This window comes from Sorex fumeus, unplaced genomic scaffold, assembly GCF_029834395.1.
Source record: "Sorex fumeus unplaced genomic scaffold, SorFum_2.1 ptg000008l, whole genome shotgun sequence".
NCBI classification, from domain to species: domain Eukaryota; kingdom Metazoa; phylum Chordata; class Mammalia; order Eulipotyphla; family Soricidae; genus Sorex; species Sorex fumeus.
Genome location: NW_026606065.1, coordinates 73,965,878 through 73,983,006, shown reverse-complemented (window position 1 = coordinate 73,983,006; position 17,129 = coordinate 73,965,878). Strand labels below are relative to the sequence as shown.

At 46.9% G+C, this 17,129-nt stretch overlaps 1 protein-coding gene across 3 annotated transcripts in view; it reads right to left on the bottom strand.

Annotated features, from left to right (window-relative positions):
* Positions 1–17,129, bottom strand: part of CNMD (chondromodulin) — a 30,641-nt gene that overhangs the window by 10,779 nt on the left and 2,733 nt on the right. For all 3 annotated transcript variants that reach the window (XR_008791748.1, XM_056109915.1, XM_056109916.1), the window contains exons 3-4: positions 12,289–12,429; positions 5,177–5,290 (exon numbers count right to left, since the gene is read on the bottom strand). Coding sequence is in view for 2 of the 3 variants with exons in the window: in XM_056109915.1 (XP_055965890.1) it covers positions 5,177–5,290; positions 12,289–12,429 (255 nt within the window). In the remaining variant the exon portion in view is untranslated. The remainder of the gene's footprint in view (positions 1–5,176; positions 5,291–12,288; positions 12,430–17,129) is intronic.

The following is a 17,129-nucleotide window of genomic DNA, read 5'->3' as shown; positions in this document are numbered from 1 at the left end:
TGTGGTATGAAAATGGTGTTGTTCATTTGTTTGGGGGCCACACCTGACAGTGCTCAGGGGCAATTCCCAGTTGGGTGCTTAGAGGTCATCCCCAGCAGTGCGGAGCCAGGGATCAAATTAGGCTCCCACATGCAAAGCATGCACTCGGCTGATGGAGCCATCTCCTCCCCCCACCCACCCCCCGCCCTGCCACAGACAATTATATCCTATTAAAATATCACGACTTTGTTTCTTCCTTCCATTTTTTTTGGATGGGATTTTTTTTTCTTGTACAGTACAGTCAGTGCTTTAAAAATCTTGGCTATTTACTCTTTATCAGATGAGTAATGGGCATCTCGCCTAAGTGTGAAATAAATAAACATCGTAGGGATATAATAGATGCCCAAAGGCAACGGACACTGAGGACTGGTCTTCAGTAGGAAGCTTAAGCGCCAAGGAAGGGAACGGGTGGGGGACAGGAGCTGGTGGGGGACACTGGGCACAACAAGGGTGGAAAGAAGTGGACACTGGAGTGTGCAGTGCAGCAACACAAATCTCTATCATTAACAGTAGGGTAAATCACTGGTGCCTGAAGTGGCACTGTCCTCCCATTGTTCATCGTTGTGCTCGAGCGGGCACCAGTAACGTCTCACAACAAACTGTGAGACTTGTTGCTATTGTTTTTGGCATATTGAATATGTCACTAGCTTGCCAGGCTCTGCCGTGCAGGCGATATACTCTCGGTAGCTTGCTGGGCTCTCCCAGAGGGACGTAGGAACCGAACCCGGGTCAGCCGCATGCAAGGCAAACGCCCTACCCACTGCGCTATCGCTCCAGCCCGTGCCTAAAGTAACATCTTGAAATATGTCCTTAGTGCCTTTGCCCATGTACATGCCCCCACCCCCACTCTAACTTTCTCATCTCTTCTTTGTAGCTCCTTCCTTCCAAATAGCCTGTCCTGTCCCCACCCACCCACCCATCTACCACCCCCCGCCCCCGTTCTGCCTTTTGATAGCTGCGATGTGAATATGAGTGTCCTGAGTAGAAGTGAAAATTACTTGATACCAACTTTGAGTTTAGGTTAATCTGATGTTTTTGATCAAAGATGTTTTTTGAGGAAAAGCAATTGAATGGACCCTGGACTCCTCTAAAGGATGGAGGAACCTTTCATTTGAAGTGAAAATCCTTCGGGGTTTTGATCTGCAGCTTCCGAACAACAATGGAAAAACAAGTGATTGGTTCTTTAATGTCTTCAGTTCAAAGTATTATTTAACATAAACCATTTCTACATTTCCCAGCTCTCACAAAACATATTTCAGATGTTCCTTGCATCAAGCACACCACTGAGATTTCAAAGCTAAACCCTGGATTTACTCCTACAGCAAGATGCTGAGAATGGTTTGATAACCCAGGAGACAAATTTATTTTGCCAGGTTGTTCTTCTCATGTATTTATTAGTTTGCAATAGGTTGGAGAAATTAAAATGTTTTCTTCTTATTTTTAGCTAAAAGCAGCATTTCATTTATGCTTTCTCCCCCAGGCTTATGGCTGCATTAAAACAACTTAAAAGTTATTGGAGGCAGCTAACATTCAGGTAATCCAGTTATTTACCTTAAATTAAATGGCTCCATCCAGGAAATGAATACTCTCTGGGCATAGTAGCTTTTAGAAGTTATACAAAACTGATGAAAATTTTATGAGAGCAAGTGGTGCATAAATCGACCCCATCGTCATCTAAAGCACTGAGTGGGTGGGGGTGGGGGGGGTAAGAGAGAGGAGGATGGGCACTCCCCCGCCTCCTGCCCATGAGGAGTGGGAGGGAATTACGGAGGGGCGCCTCATCCACCCTCCCAGTCTCCTTCCTCCCTTCCCTTGCAATACAACGCAGCTTTTGCTTGAGGCAACCGCGCTGCTCTTCCCACAAGGCAGACTTGCTTTCTCAGCTTCCTCAAGTGCCAGGCACCCATCCTAGCTGATGAGATCTGTGCTGAAGTTGGGGGCGCGGAGAAGCCTGCATTTCTGGTGAAAAGGAAGACACAGTTGGCACCGTTCAACCTTTCCCGACTTCCCTTACTCGAATATATGGTTAATGTTTGGAGCTGGAGCAAGACCCCCCCTCCCTGCCTGTGTCTCACTTACTCACCTCTCCCCTGCTGCCCTCGGTAATCTGGGGTACTGGTTACTGAGCTCAGGCCTGCTGCCACCTACCCCCTGCTTACTGTAGAGGAAAACATCCCTGTTTGCTTAAGGCATTTTGAAATGTCATTTTCTCCTACTGACAGGCAAACACATTTCTAATTCATACAAACATTGTCTGAATTTGGTTTTGTTCACCAGAGGATCCATCATGCACAGTATAAACAACTGAAACACAGGAAAAATAATCTACCTCGATGGAGGAAGAATCTAATGCAAAGGATTTAAACAGGGGCCCAGAGATGGCACCAGGGCATGCTCTCGGGCAGGAAGCCGGGCTGGATTTCCAGTGCTGCATGTTCTGCTAGCACCCTGGAGGGACCCCAGAGCACCACCGGATGGCAGACAAACAAAAAAACAAAACAAGCACCCAAACAAACAAAAACCCCAAACAACTAAGATTTAGATCACTATTCATCATCGTGAATCTAGAAATGATTTTTAATGATTGATATTTGATGGTGAAATGGGGAAGCTTTGTGAAATATTCAAAGACAAAAGGTTCCCAAAATTATAATCAAAATGTGTCCAAATAATCAACACTTATTTTATGTTTATTGTTTTTTGTTGGCAGTGCTAGAAGCTACTCCCGGCTCTGTTTGGGTTTGCTCCTGCTGGTGCTTGGGGGCCCCCATTGAGCTGGGGCATGAACCCCAGTCTCCTGCTTGCAAAGTGTGTGCTGAAGCCCATTGAGCCATCTCTCTGGTCCTCATCAATGCTTTTGCGGGGGAGCTATGGGGGTCATACCTGGCAGTGCTCATGGACTATTCTTGGCGGGGCTCAGGGGACCATATGGGATGCTAGGGATTGAGCCCCGGTTGTCCATGTGCAAGGCAAGCACCCTACCTGCTGTACTATTACTCCAGCCCCTCCTAATCTATGTATTAAAAGGCCTAAGGTTAAAAAAATAATGAGTGTGCAACAGTATAATCTCTATTATGGACAGACTCACACACCTTCCCTGCAGAGGAAGCAAATTCACCACAACCTAACAGTAGCTCTCTGTGGATTATGCAGTTAGGGTTGATTTTCTTCCCTGTTCTTTTATGTATCACTCAAATTTCCTATGATGACAAAAAAAAAAAAAAACCCTTTTCTTTCAAAAATAGAAAAAAAAATTTTTTTAAATGCAGACCAGGAAAAGCACAAATGGAGAATTCTGTCTGGGCCAGCAGTGGCTGGAGAAAGCTGGCCTGGAGAGAGAGATGAAGGCTCGCTCACTCTAGGCTCACTTAGGGGAAAACCAAGGGTCGCCAGTCCTGCCAGACTACAAAGTAATCCCGTGACTGGACAGCAACACAGCACTGCAAAAGAAGAGGCTGGGGCCAGGGCTTTGGGGGGGTGGGGGGTGGGGTGGGGGTTTCCTGTCAACTCTCCTTCTCTGTGCCAGGTCATCTGTCCTGCAAGATGTAAAGTGGCAGAAACACTAGAACTGGGGCCACAGGCTCCGGAAGAACCTCGGACTGGACGGACGCGTGGGGAGACTGGGAATGGACAAGAGGAAACAAGCCCATATCAAGCCAGGTAAACTGCAGGCAGGCTGGCTAGCTAGCTTGAAAAAAAGTTCCAGATTCTAAAAAAAAAAAAAAAATTGTTTTTAGCTTTTGTTTTGAGTCACCTCCAGTGGCTGCTCCTGGGAGGGCAGATGCTTGGGCAGTTTCTAGGCACCTTTGCTTACCCTTATTTTTCCTCTTTGGCCTGGAGGGAGCTGAGATTTGCCTCACTTGCCTCTCAAGGGACCTTGAGAGGCTCAAAGGTGATCATAATAAAATTAATCACTGTGGCAGCAACCATTTATTCATTTTCACCTGGCAGGTTCTAGGGCATGGGGATGAGATGTCTACCCTCAGTTGGTAGATGACAAAACTGACGCTCGAAAGCCACTTCAACACATAGCAAATGTCCGGGCTGAGATTTGAGCCCAGCACAAATGACTGCAATGTCCATTTATTTCCTCCATAACTTGCCCCCATTTCAAACAAGATGAATGTGACCAGCCGGTATCAAATAAATGCTGAGTATTTCTTCCAGACTTGTCTTCGAAACTTGTATAATCCTTAATGTAATTTAAGAAAATTAAGCTTGGACCAGAGAGATAGTACAGGGACAAAGGTACTTGTCTTGCGCACCCTTGATCCCAGTTTGAATCCCCGGCATGGCTTCTGTTCCTTGAACCCCATCAGGGGTGATTCCTGGGCGCAAGGCCAGGAGTAAGCCCCGACACAGCTGAATGGCCCGCAAACCAAAAATAAAATGAAAAGGTCAAGTTCAAAGGTAAGCTATTAATAACAGAAGAATGGTATTTAAAGATCCTACTCACAAGTTTGACAGAGAGAAAGGGAATTGGATATATGCTGGGAAGCGCCATTGGCCTGACCTTGAACCAGTGAAGAAATCTTGGGGGAGTCATCTCAGCTCAGTTGTTGGGCAGCAGTAGAACCAACCCTGTGAGGTAGCCTGACACGCACAGAGGGTGACCAGCCCTGGCTCCGGAGGGGATATTAGCAGGAGTCCCACACTGAGTGCAGCTGAAGTAGCAACTCGGATCGAAGGCTACAGAGAACCTTTGACAAAGCTTCTGTCGTAGGAAATGAGTTAGGTCACCTTCATCACTAATCAGATAGTTTATGGACATCAAGCAGTGACATTAAAGCCCCGCTACACACATTATTTTTTAATGATTTATTTATTTGGTTTGGGGGCCACACCCAGCAATACTCAGAGGTCACTCCTGGTTGCACTTGGGGGACCATGCAGTGATGGGGATCAAACCCAGACCTCCTACATGCAAAGCACACACTTTAAATGTGTCTCCTCCCAACCCTTAAGTATGCTACACCACGTAAGAATGGTCACGGAAAACCAACCCGTATGATCAAAAGAGTCTAAATACACTTGGCAGAAAGAGAGCTGATGTGTGGTTGTGAGCCTGCACAGAAGCCAGAGATGGAAAGATCTGAGCCTTCGATGCCTGCACCCCTCTCCTGCGTGTGGTACCCACCAGCTCAGAGGAGATGCTCTGTTTGGCCACGGTGCCCACTTCAGGAACTCGAGCCTTCACCTGAGCTTTGATGTAGCACTTCTCTCCGCCAGCAAAACGGATTCCCGTGATGCCCTAGAAAATAAAAATGTTATCCATCCAGCTCCTCATTTACTTATTCACATATGCAACACATTGAGTAGGCACAGTTCTGGGTTGGTGTCTGGGGGAGAACAAAAGAGCTGGAGTCTCCACTCCCAGAAGTGGAGACTTTTAGCTCTTTCACTAACAAGGAAAGGGCAGGTAGGTATGTGTTAGGAGAAAATAGTGGGATGGCTGGAGAGAGCTCAATGGTTGGAGCACAGGCTGTGCCTCTGACAGGCGTGAATTCCTTGCCTAACTCCGGCCGGGTGCCCCCAGCACAGCTGGGAGTGATTTCCAGAAAATAATTCAAGAGTATCCCCTGAACACCATGACAATACCACCAGAGGAAAGGCATGTCAGGAGTCGGTACTTCAGACCACCTGGTCACGAGAGACAAGTAGGGGTGCCATTTTGGTTTTGTTTTCTTGGCCATCCTCAATAATGCTCAGGGCCTCGTTCCAGTTTGGTGCTTGCCGTCCCCGCTGGATTGCTCAGAGGAACATGAGGTGCCAGGATCGAACTCAGACTCAAGCACCCCAGTCTGCTGAGCTTTCTCTCTGACCCAACGGGCTGGGGTGTGGTGGCATCTGAGCCAGATGGAGTGCACAAACTATTTCTTCACACCCACAAGCCCTGGTGAAGTGCTGTATTTTTTTGATTGGGGCAGATGGATAAACTTAGCAGTGCTCAGTGGCTCCTCCCAACTCTGTGCTTGGGGTCATTTCTAGAGGTGTTCAGGGGACCCTGAAGTGCTGGGGACTGTTCACTTTCATGTTTACATTTCAGTTTATATTTCATACAGTGTTTGAGTTCCCATCCCTCCATCAGAGCCCATTCTCCACCACCAATGTTCTCAGTATCTCTCCCACCAACCCCCTCCCCCGACCTCTGTGGCAGGCATATTCCCTTTTACTCTCTCTCTCCTTTTGGGTGTTATGGTTTGCAATATAGGTAGTAAGTGGATGTTTGGCCTATAGTCTACTTTCAGCACACATTTCTCATCCCCAGCGAGTCCTCCAAGCTTCGTGGTTCCTTCTCTATCCCAGCTGCCTTTTCCCCCAGCACATGAGGCCAGCTTCCATGTGTGGAGCAATCCTCCTGGCCCTTATCTCTATTATCCTTGGACATTAGTCTCCCATTCTGTTACTTTATTTTCCACAGATGAGTGCAGTCATTCTATGCCTGTCCCTCTCATTTCACTTAGTATGGCACTCTCCATGTTGAACCACTCACATGTAAACGAAATACCTTGTTTTTATTGCAGCTTTCTTTGACCACCTAGGGCTAAGCAGGTTCTTCTCATGCTCACTCCCAATAAGCCCTCCTGTCTTGTTCCTCATCCAGCATATACTTCACAGGGCCTGTGCGGCAGCTCCGTGGGAATACCAGTCCCTTCTCAATTATAAGCTCCCTAAGATTGGTATCTACATTTGGGGCAGGGGATTAGGATCACACTCAGTTGTACCTGGAAGGCTGCACCTGGCTGGGAGCTCAGAGAGCTGGGAGGGAGGGCGTGTTACTTCTGAGAGTATTCAAAAGACCATGCAGTGCTAGGGATTGAAGCCCAGCTGGCCACATGCAAGGCTAGGGACTTAGCCCTTGTACTGTCTCCATGGCCCTGGCATCTAAATTTCAAAATTAAAAAAATAATTTGTTTTCGGGTTACATCCAGTGTTGTTCAAAGGTTACTTCTGGCTCTGCACTCAGGAATTATTCCTGTCTTTGCTTGGGGAACCATAAGAGATACCAGAGCTCAAACCTGGGTCAGCTGTGCGCAAGACAAATGCCCGACCCTCTGTACTATTGCTCTGACTTCCTAAAAATTTTTTTGGAAGGGGAGAAACTCCACAAAGATATTTAAAAGATGTTTTATCCACTTAATTTCATGAGTTCAGTTTTTCCTACGCAACTGAGCCCAGAGTCAAGCTTTTATACAATCAATGGTCACAGCTAAAGTTTGCTCCTAAGCTTACCAAGGACTCAAACGTTCTGTTTTGTCCCTTGTGAGGTGTAAACAGTTTCTCCTCATCTGCCAAGGGACCCACCTCAAGGGAAGGTTCAGCCACAAGGCACCAGCCTTGGCTCACAGCTCAGCACTAACTCTCCACGCTGAGGACAGCAGGGCTAACAGCATGCTTCGTCCCCAGAGCGCTTACTTCCCCTGCTGATTAATTTCTGGACTAGTGAGTGACCAACGGGGAAAAAAAGGCAGCACTGAAGAGCTCACAAGTGGTATGCCATAATAGTGGAGACATTGCAGAATTTTGCTGCTTATTACTCCTCTAAGATCCAGAACTTGTAGCAGAAATGTGAAGAAATAGGGGTAGAAAGCATTTAGAAAACCAAGGATGGGGCTAGAGTGATAGTTCAGCAGGTAGGGCATTTGCCTTGCTTGTGATTGACCCAGGTTTGATCCCTGGCACCCCATGTGGTTCCTGGAGCCCCACCGAAAGTGATCCCTAAGTATAGAGCCAGGGGTAAGCCCTAAGCACGGCTGGGTGTGGCCCCAAAACAAAACAAGAAAGAGTGTTGTAAATTAAAGAACCTCAGTCATTTAAAAAAAATTACATCAGGGTACCACCTCAGAATTCAGCCCTCATAAATAAAGAAGAGAGTCCGACATACTGAGCATGCTCACAGGCACAGAGACTGCATCAGCATCTCAGAGCCAGATGGGCTTTGCTGTTGCTGTTTGGGGGCCACACCTGGCAGTGCTCAGGACTTACTCCTGGCTCTGTGCTCAGGGATCACTCCTGGCCGAGCTCTGGGGACCACAGTGGTGCTGGGGACTGAACCCAGGCCAGCTGCGTGGAAGGCAAGTCTTAAGCCTTGTATTATCTCTTTACCTGTCAACGATCACAACCATCCTGTTATTCGTCGATTGCCTCGAGCAGGCCCCAGTAATGTCTGTTTTCGTCCTAGCCCTGAGATTTTTAAAAAAGTTCCAATTGAAACAGGCTATTTTTGTGCTCCCTGCTGTTAATGGGTTGGAACATAACCCCTGAGGTGATGATCTGAGCAGTTGAAGCCTGTGGAAAGTGATTAGGCCTTGAGACCCCCTCAGGGGTGTAACCGGTGCCTTACCTTGCCCCTTCTGCTAGGTGAGGACACAGTGGGAAGATGCCTTGGACCTGGGGCACCATTTCCCAGACTGAGAGCAGTGCCTTGAGCCTGGAGCTCCATTTCCCAGACTGAGCCACAGACTCAAGTCTTTAGGTCAATCCAGTCTGTGCTGATGTGTTATTGCCACTGATGAGGCCTGAGGCACAGCCCTGGGGCAAGTCTCTTTGACCAAAGTTCACACACCTTCTTCAGAATCATTCAGGGGACTTGTTAGATACAGCACAAAGGGTTGCACCCCACTCCCAGAGCTCCAGATTCAGCAAGTGGGGAGTGCAGAACCACTTGCTACTTTTTTTTTTTAATGTAGGAATACTGCTATTTATTCAGCCATCAATTAAGCTGACTGAATGGGCATGAACACCACATTGGTAAAGGTAAAGGCCCCCCCGTTGATCGTCGATTTGCTCGAGCGGGCCCAGTAACGTCTCCATTGGAGACTTTGTTGTTACTGTGTCTGGCATATCAAATACTCTCGGTAGCTTGCCGGGCTCTCCGAGAGGGGCGGAGGAATCGAACTCGGGTCGGCCATGTTGGCCGCTTGTAAGGCGAATGCCCTACCCGCTGTGCTATCGCTCCAGCCCGAACACCACATTACTTTTTTTAAATTCAGAATGTTAATTCTATTTTATTTATTATTATTATTATTATTATTTTCTTTTTGGGTCACACCCGGCGATGCACAGGGGTTACTCCTGGCTCTGTACACAGGAATTACTCCTGGCGGTGCTCAGGGGACCATATGGGATGCTGGGAATTGAACCCGGATCGGCGGTGTGCAAGGCAAACGCCCTACCCGCTGTGCTATTGCGCCAGCCCTATTATTATTTTTTAAAATTATTATTATTGTTTTTTAATCACCATGAGATACCCACTCTGTACTTTTAACAAACTCCTGGGAAAGGCCGCTGCAGTGGCCTCAGGAACGCACTTAGAGAAACTCTGTGCCTAACCTACTTCTTCCTCCCAATAAATCTAGGACTTGCAGTTTGGAAAAAGACAAGGCAGAGGAAGGAGACTGGGGGTCCTCCCTCATCAGCTTGCCCCTCTGTGGATTGAGACTCTTAGCCTCAATCCCTGTATCCTCTGCATGATACAGGATAACCACCACAGAACCAACCCTATCACCATTGCTATGACCACTGCAGAATGTTTCCATATTCCACAAGAAGAAAGCAAATTCGATTGAAGGCTTCACAGCCCAGGGTGTGGATCTAGACTGAGTGAGTTCTGACGGTCACCCGACAGAGGTGAGACCTCAGAGGCATGGTCCTGTGGGCAGCGTGTACGTACGCTCCAGATCCACATCAAGCAGCAGAATATATTAAAGAGATGAAAGAGGCAATGAAAGCTTATGAAACAGCCAAGCAACTTGGTTTTGCAAGCAAACAAGGCCTCAGAAGCTGGTGATAATGAGGAAATTTGTTCACAAAGAGAGTGAGTGAAAAGTCCGAAGATATAACATGCTTTCATCGACTCTAATAATCTAATTTTAGTGACACTATTTTTTTCTTTCTAGGGCACCCCATTGTTGCTATGGCTTAACCCAGAAGCTCCCAGGAAGGGTGAGGCCCATCCCCCCAAAACTTCTTTTTTCTCAACTAAATTCTTGGTGGACTCCTGCATTGGCAGGGAAGCCTCTTATTGAGGTGCAAACTAGAACCCTACCGAATCTGACTCACGTATGTTCCCACACATCCCCGTGCCCACGTGAACCACAGTGCACTACTGAGAACTCCAGAGCCCGTGGTGAGTTTGTGTACAGGTTTTCTTTCCAGGCTTGGAAAGCTCTGTTCCTATTTTTTTGCTGCCTAAAAAAAATCTCTTTCTATCTTCTTTCTTTTTGGGCCACACCTGGCTATCCTTAGGGAATCACTCCTGGCTAGGCTTGGTGGGGCCATGTGGGGTACCAGGGATCAAACCCAGGTTGGCCACATGCAAGGCTTGACTGGTGGTTTAAAATGTGGGAGAAAGTACTAGCACAGGTACCGGAATAATTTGATTGATGTATTTTCAAAAGTCCAGGCTTGCTTAAACCCATAACAGGTTCTATCCATCACAAAAATGTTCTATTCACCAGTTCTGACTTAGAGAAATGTGGAAGCTATCAAAGGGAATTGATCAGTTTCTAAAATATTTGTGGCCCTGTTGGCCTATGAGAGCAAAATACAATCGATACCAGTATTAGAACCAAAGGATTATAAAATAGAAATATAGGTGTGGGATTAAAATATTTTAAGCCCCTAGTCCTAATGCATACTCATTGTGAGAGAGAGGGCGTTTTTATCAGTCATCTGTGTAGCTGCCTTGGCAAGTCTCGATACAGTGGGACACTATGGTATTCCATGTTGTTCTGCTTTGAATGATGTGCATATGGGAGTCACATTTCTTCATTGTATATGGAGCTGTACAAGGGGGGGGGATGTTTTCACCTTGTCCTGGCACTTTCGGGAAAAGCCTTTCACGGGCACAGAGACATTATCACTGTGCACTGACCAGAACTCCTTGCAGAGTTGTGGCTGCATCATGAACAGCTGGACACGCACAGGTGGCAGAACCAGGTCCGGGCTGGGGTCCACACCGCACACAGCTGGGCCTTGTCGTGTCAGAGCAATGTAACACCCCCCTGCACGGATGTTAGCATCTGCTTGGCATTCAAAGGGATGTGCGAAGTATGTTTCTCTATCAACAAGAGTTCTTTCATTCAAATAAAAAACATCTTCTCATCCATCAGAGAAAGACAGGTCGATGAGATGTTTGTAGGCCAATAAACTACCAGAAGAGACATTACTTTCAAGAGCCTTTTTTCATTATGAAGTCTCACCTACTCTGTCGGCAGATATAAAGAACACAAACAGGCATGCCTCGTCCTCATCGTGGAATATGAAAGGGAATAAGATATTTATATTGGCCAACAGGAAGGCAGGCCCGAAGTGATATTGTGGGTTGCAGATGTACTGAGCTTAAAGATTTCAAAATAGCCTGTAAGTTGGATTTCTGAAAGCAAATATGTTTGCCCTTTTCAAAGGAGACAGCCATGCTCTGTCTCTAATAGGGGGTGATCAAAAAGCAGATGCTATTATAAGGGAATTTCTCTGGCCTGGTTTTCTAGGATAAACGGGAAATACAAACCAGGAAAATATATAACCTTTCCCATGTAAATACTTAGGTATGTAAAGATCCCAACTGTTGTCCATTATGTCAGTAAGACTTCCCTACCTTCTGTAAATTCAAACTTCAGACCTTGTAACATTCTAGAATAGTCTGAGCATTTTAGTCACTGTGTTGCAGTCGGACTTTTGAAAGCAACAATGCTGTGGAGCATGGCCAGGTGTAGGCCCTGGTCTCTGAGCACTGCTGTGTATGGCCCGTCAATAGCCACAGGGGCAATGAAGTAGCTCTTTCAACTATAGTTGCCAAGATGTAGTATAATTTTAGGATCTTCTTCTTTTCAAGGTGTTTTCAATTTGTTTTGTAAAATTTTGTTTTCTTTCCTTCCATTTTTTTTTTGGAGGCACAACCTGTGCTCAGGGATCACTCCTGGCTCTGTGCTCAGAGATCACTTCTGGTGAAGCTCTGGGGCCCTTTATGTGGTACCGGGGATCAAACCCAGGTAGGTAGTATACAAGGCAAGTGTCTTGCCTACTTTATTATCTCTCTGGCCCCTATTTTCTTTATTTTTAAAATATAAGGAACATGCTATTACCAGAGAAAAAAATGCTATTACCAGTGTATGCAGCTCAGTGGCGTGGGATGGCCATAAAATCCGCATGTTTGGATGTGTTTAAAAGATGTTGCTTCTCCCAGAATTAGAAAAGTCTTCCAGGCTTGCCCTGCTTCAACTCTCTAAATGCATGGACTATACTTACATTCTGGAAATCATTAACTTCAACTGCTTCTTCAGCTCCACTTCCCATTTTAAAGGTCTCCACGTTGTTTCCGGCATCTATTTCCATTGACCCATCTTGTAATTTCCCGTTGATACTCATGGTATAATGGACATTGTAAATCTGGAAGGAAATGGAAGAGTTAGTGATGCTTTCCCTTTAGAGCAATCCGGGCCTTATCTTTAGACCAGCAGCTTTCATATTTGTCACAGACACACTGAAACATCCTCAACTGCCATAATTTATAGGTGGGAACTTTACCTATGTACCAGTCACCTAATACAATGCTTTCTTTTGGAAAAATCCTTACAGGTGAAGTCCCTAACACTAATTTAATTAGCCCAGTGATTTGCAATCCTCAAAGCATGCAGAAGCATCGGGGTAGAAACTCTATCCTGCCTGGAGTAGGAAAACCGGTGGGAATGGGCATAGATCATTAAAACAAAACAAAAACCAGGGCTGGAGCGATAGTATAGCGGGTAGGGCGTTTGCCTTGCACAAGGCTGACCCGGGTTCGATTCTCAGCATCTCGTATGGTCCCCCAAGCACTGCCAGGAGTAACTCCTGAGTGCATGAGCCAGGAGTAATCCCTGTGCATTGCTGCGTGTGACCCAAAAAGCAAAAATAACCAAAAACAAACAAACAAACAAACAAAAACCCAAAGGACAATTCTATGATGAGACTGTGGTCGCAATCCACTGATGAATAAATGGAAATGGAATAAATGAATAAATGGAAATCAAGGAGGCAGCGGGCTAACGGGGCTGCTGACTTAACAAGTCTATGGTGACACCTCGATCTGAAAGGTTTCTCATCTGTTGGGCATGGTTTGGCCCCGTGCATGGGCGGGACTGCAGAGGTCTGGGCTTTGCCTCCTGTTGAGTCGCGTTTGCAGAGAGCAAGGTCAGCGTGCACATCTGTTTGTGCTGGGGCTGGAAGCTTCTCATGCTAATGACTTGACAGGCATATGGTGTTGTAGGGCACTTTGTCAGGACCTGGGGGAGGGGGGAGGGAGACTTGCAGCATTGACGAGCCTCGGCACAGTGCTCAGAGAAGCAGGTGGCCACACTGCTTCTCCCTGGCTCTTGGGAATTGCTGCCAGGGTAAAATGTAGGGCTCACTGATGTCCATAGAGCCCCCAAGGCATCGCAACTGTGCTCCAGGGTTGGAGATCAGCTAAGACTGAGGGGCTCCTGTCGTCCCAATACTCAACCTCCTCTAGTTCAACAGGAGCAGCTCTGCCTCATACTATTTTTATGCTGGACTTCTAAGGAAAATTTTGCTGGGGAAAATTGTCACAAATTAGTGGCTCCGAGATAGTACAGAGGTTCAAAGCTTGTCTTGCATGCAGTTGACCCAGGTTTGATCCCCAGCACCACATATGGGTCCCTGAGTCTCCCAGGAGTGATCCCTGAGCACAGAGCCAGGAGTAAGCCCTGAACATAGCCAGATATGCCCCTCAAATAACACACACCAACACCCACAAGTTTCATTAGTTTTAAAATGTTTACTACTAGGACAGAGGACTCTCTTAGCATAGACAATTAGCATCTAGTTTAAGAATTCACACCATGTTCCTGTGTTGCATTGCTCTGCTAGAACCTTCTCTGGTTGTAAGGTAGGAGGTTTCTTTTTCTCTTTCCTTTTCTTACTTAGGATTGGAGCAATAGCACAGCGGCTAGGGCATTTGCCTTGCACACGGCCTTCCCGGGTTCGATTCCTCCATCCCTCTCAGAGAGCCCAGCAAGCTACCAAGAGTATCCTGCCTGCATGGCAAAGCCTGGCAAGCTCCCCGTGACATATTCGATATGCCAAAAACAGTAACAACAAGTCTCACGATGGAGATGTTACTAGTGCCCACTCGAGCAAATCAATGAACAACAGAAGGACAGTGCTAAAGTGCTTTCTTACTTAAGAGGGAGGTGTCCTGTGCCACATGGATCCACAGAGGCCTGCGGCTCGCCTTGCTGCCTGAAAAGCAAAGAAACTGCCTTCTTTTTTGGAACCTTAAAAACAAGCCAGATCCTTCCTTGGCTGGCTGGTGAGCAAAGCTGCTGCTGCCACACGGAAAAAAAAATTTTAATGACTTTGGTGTTGCCACAAACTGATTGATCCCAAGTAGAGGTGCAAGCCAGGGCCCCCCACACTTGGGGGAGTCTCTGCACACCTGAGAGAGAGGCAGTTCCCTTCTCGGATGGTTGGATGCTGTGTGCTTGGTGCTGGTGCTTGAGTCCCCACCTGCTTGTGTGTTGTTCTTCAGCATCCTGGACTGTTGCTTAAGTAAACAAGTACAATTTTTTTTTTTTTTTTGCTTTTTGGGTCACACCCAGCTATGCACAGGGGTTACTTCTGCCTCATGCACTCAGGCATTCCTCCTGGCGGTGCTTGGGGGACCATATGGGATGCTGGAAATCAAACCCGGGTCAGCCCCGTGCAAGGCAAATGCTCTACCTGCTGTGCTATCACTCCAGCCCCAACAAGTACAAATTTTGAAAAAAAAAAAAAAGAGGTAGATGGATTGGTGTGTGTACACCACACACACACACACACACACACACACACACACACACACAGACATACACACACAGTATTTATTTAGTGATGCTGGGGATCAAACCCAGGACTTCACACATGCAAGGCAAGTGTTCTATCACTGAGTCACATCTCTAGCCCTATTGAAAATCTTTCAGGGGGAAAAAACAAGAACTGATGATACCTGCTAGCTGGTATCAGGGCAGTGGGTTCCGATTGAGTTCAGGTTTAGGTTTTCTCCACACTGAGGAGAACAGGCAAACATTGGAACTAGTATCTGCTGTAAAGCACTCATGATCACAAGGACCACAAAACATTCTTTTCTTTTTTCCACGGAAATAGAGAAATGGCTTTGCTAGTCAGCACCTGCTTTGGCCTCAGCTTTCATTCAGCAGAACATAGAATCCTATCATCCTGTTGCATCTCTCAGTGCTTCTTTCCCCCCCACCCCCCACCCCCAACAAGTGTGCATTCTGCAGCAGCCGGTTCCCGGGCTTGCCTGCTCGCAGGGGCTGCTCGGGGTGGTTCCAGTACAGGCGAGTTGGAGCAGAGCCCACCAATCTGTTTTCTCTTTGTACCTCAGGTGGTCTTGACCACCAGCCCAGTTTGGGAAACCTGTTTGCTTTGGCTGAGCTGGGGCTTTCTGCAGGCTCAGCAAACAGGCTTTCTTCTGTCCCCGTGCTCCTGGAACTGCCACCATTCACATGGGTAAGTGTAACTGCCAAAAGACAGCATGGTGGTGACACGCGTGCGAGTTCCTGCTGGCACATGCATCCCTCACTCATATCACAAGAAGAATTTTTTTCCTTCCTTTTGGAAGCTTTACATATACATCTTTTAATAGTAAAGCAATGAGAAACTTCAGAAATGTCACTGTCAGGACTGGAGCGATAGTACAGTGAGTAGGGCTTTTCCCTTGCATGCGGCCGACCTGGGTTCAATCTCCGGCATCCCATATGGTCCCTCAAGCACTGCCAGGAGTAATTCCTGAGTGCAAAGCTAGGAATAATCCCTGAACATTGCTGAGCATGACCCAAAAAAGCAAAAAAAAAAAAAAAATCACTGTCTCCAAATTCTTTCTTTCTTTCTTTCTTTCTTTCTTTCTTTCTTTCTTTCTTTCTTTCTTTCTTTGTGCCACACCTAGCAGTGCTCAGGTCTTACTTACTCCTGGCTCTGTGCTCTGGGATCACTCTTGATGGGCTCAGGGGACCATATATGGTGCCAGGGGTGAAACCTGGGTTGGCCGCGTGCAAGCCAAACACCTTTCCTGCTGTACTATCTCTCTAGCCCATGTCCAAATTCTTAGCAGGTCTTGAAGAGACAAGACCACAACGCCAGGATAGAGGCTCAAGGTCTGATTCATGTGTTCTTTCATACCACAGACCCTCACCACAGACCTTCTGATAAAAATCTCTCTTAAGCAGTAAACTGTTGGCAGTGGACAGCAGTGAGCAGTCTGCAGCCTGAAGTGATGGGGGGGGCGGGGGATAAACAGGCCAAAGTTATTTCCTAAGTTCTGGGCCCTGAGCTCAGAAGGAGGCTGGGCTGGCGGAGCAGTAATCACATTATCTTCTCTGAGTCCGTGGAGCGGTTGGCACCTCAGGCTAATTCTTCCCAGGTCCAATGGAGTTTATTATTTGCCAGCATTTTGCTCAATATGGTGCCGTTCACAGCCAAGGCTATTTGCTAATGAGTTTCTAATAAAGCCTGGGTTCTCTAAGACTCATTCACGTTTGGGACAATGCCCAGATGAAACTAGCCTGAGACGAAAGGTCCCCAGCAATATTCTCATCTCCTCATCTCACAGGGGAAACTTGTCACTCATCTCATATTTGTAGGAAGTTCCCATATTTCAATGCCTTGTTCCATTTACAATAATGTGGGTGAAACATGGCCTCAATATTTGAGCCTGGTCACTTGTTTCTCTATGATTGCAATGCGGATTCTTTTTTCTTCAGAGTCCAGCCTTTCTTTGGGGATGGGGGTGGGTGTTGGGGGATGGGGGTTTGACCCATTGGGAGTGAATGTTGGGGGGGCGGTGGGTGTTTGATCCATTTGAAGGTATAGGAGTTAAATTACAGTGGTTCTTCTCTAAAAGCCACTACTGAGGTGCAGAGGGACAGATAATGCCCCAGTGTATTGACTGAGCAGGTCTTTTTTTTTTTTATTTTGGGTCACACCCAGCAGTGTTCAGGGGTTACTTCTGACTCTGTACTCAAAAACTATTCCTGGCGGTGCTCAGGGCACCCTATGGGATGCCAGAGATAGAACCTGAGTCGGGCGTGTGCAAA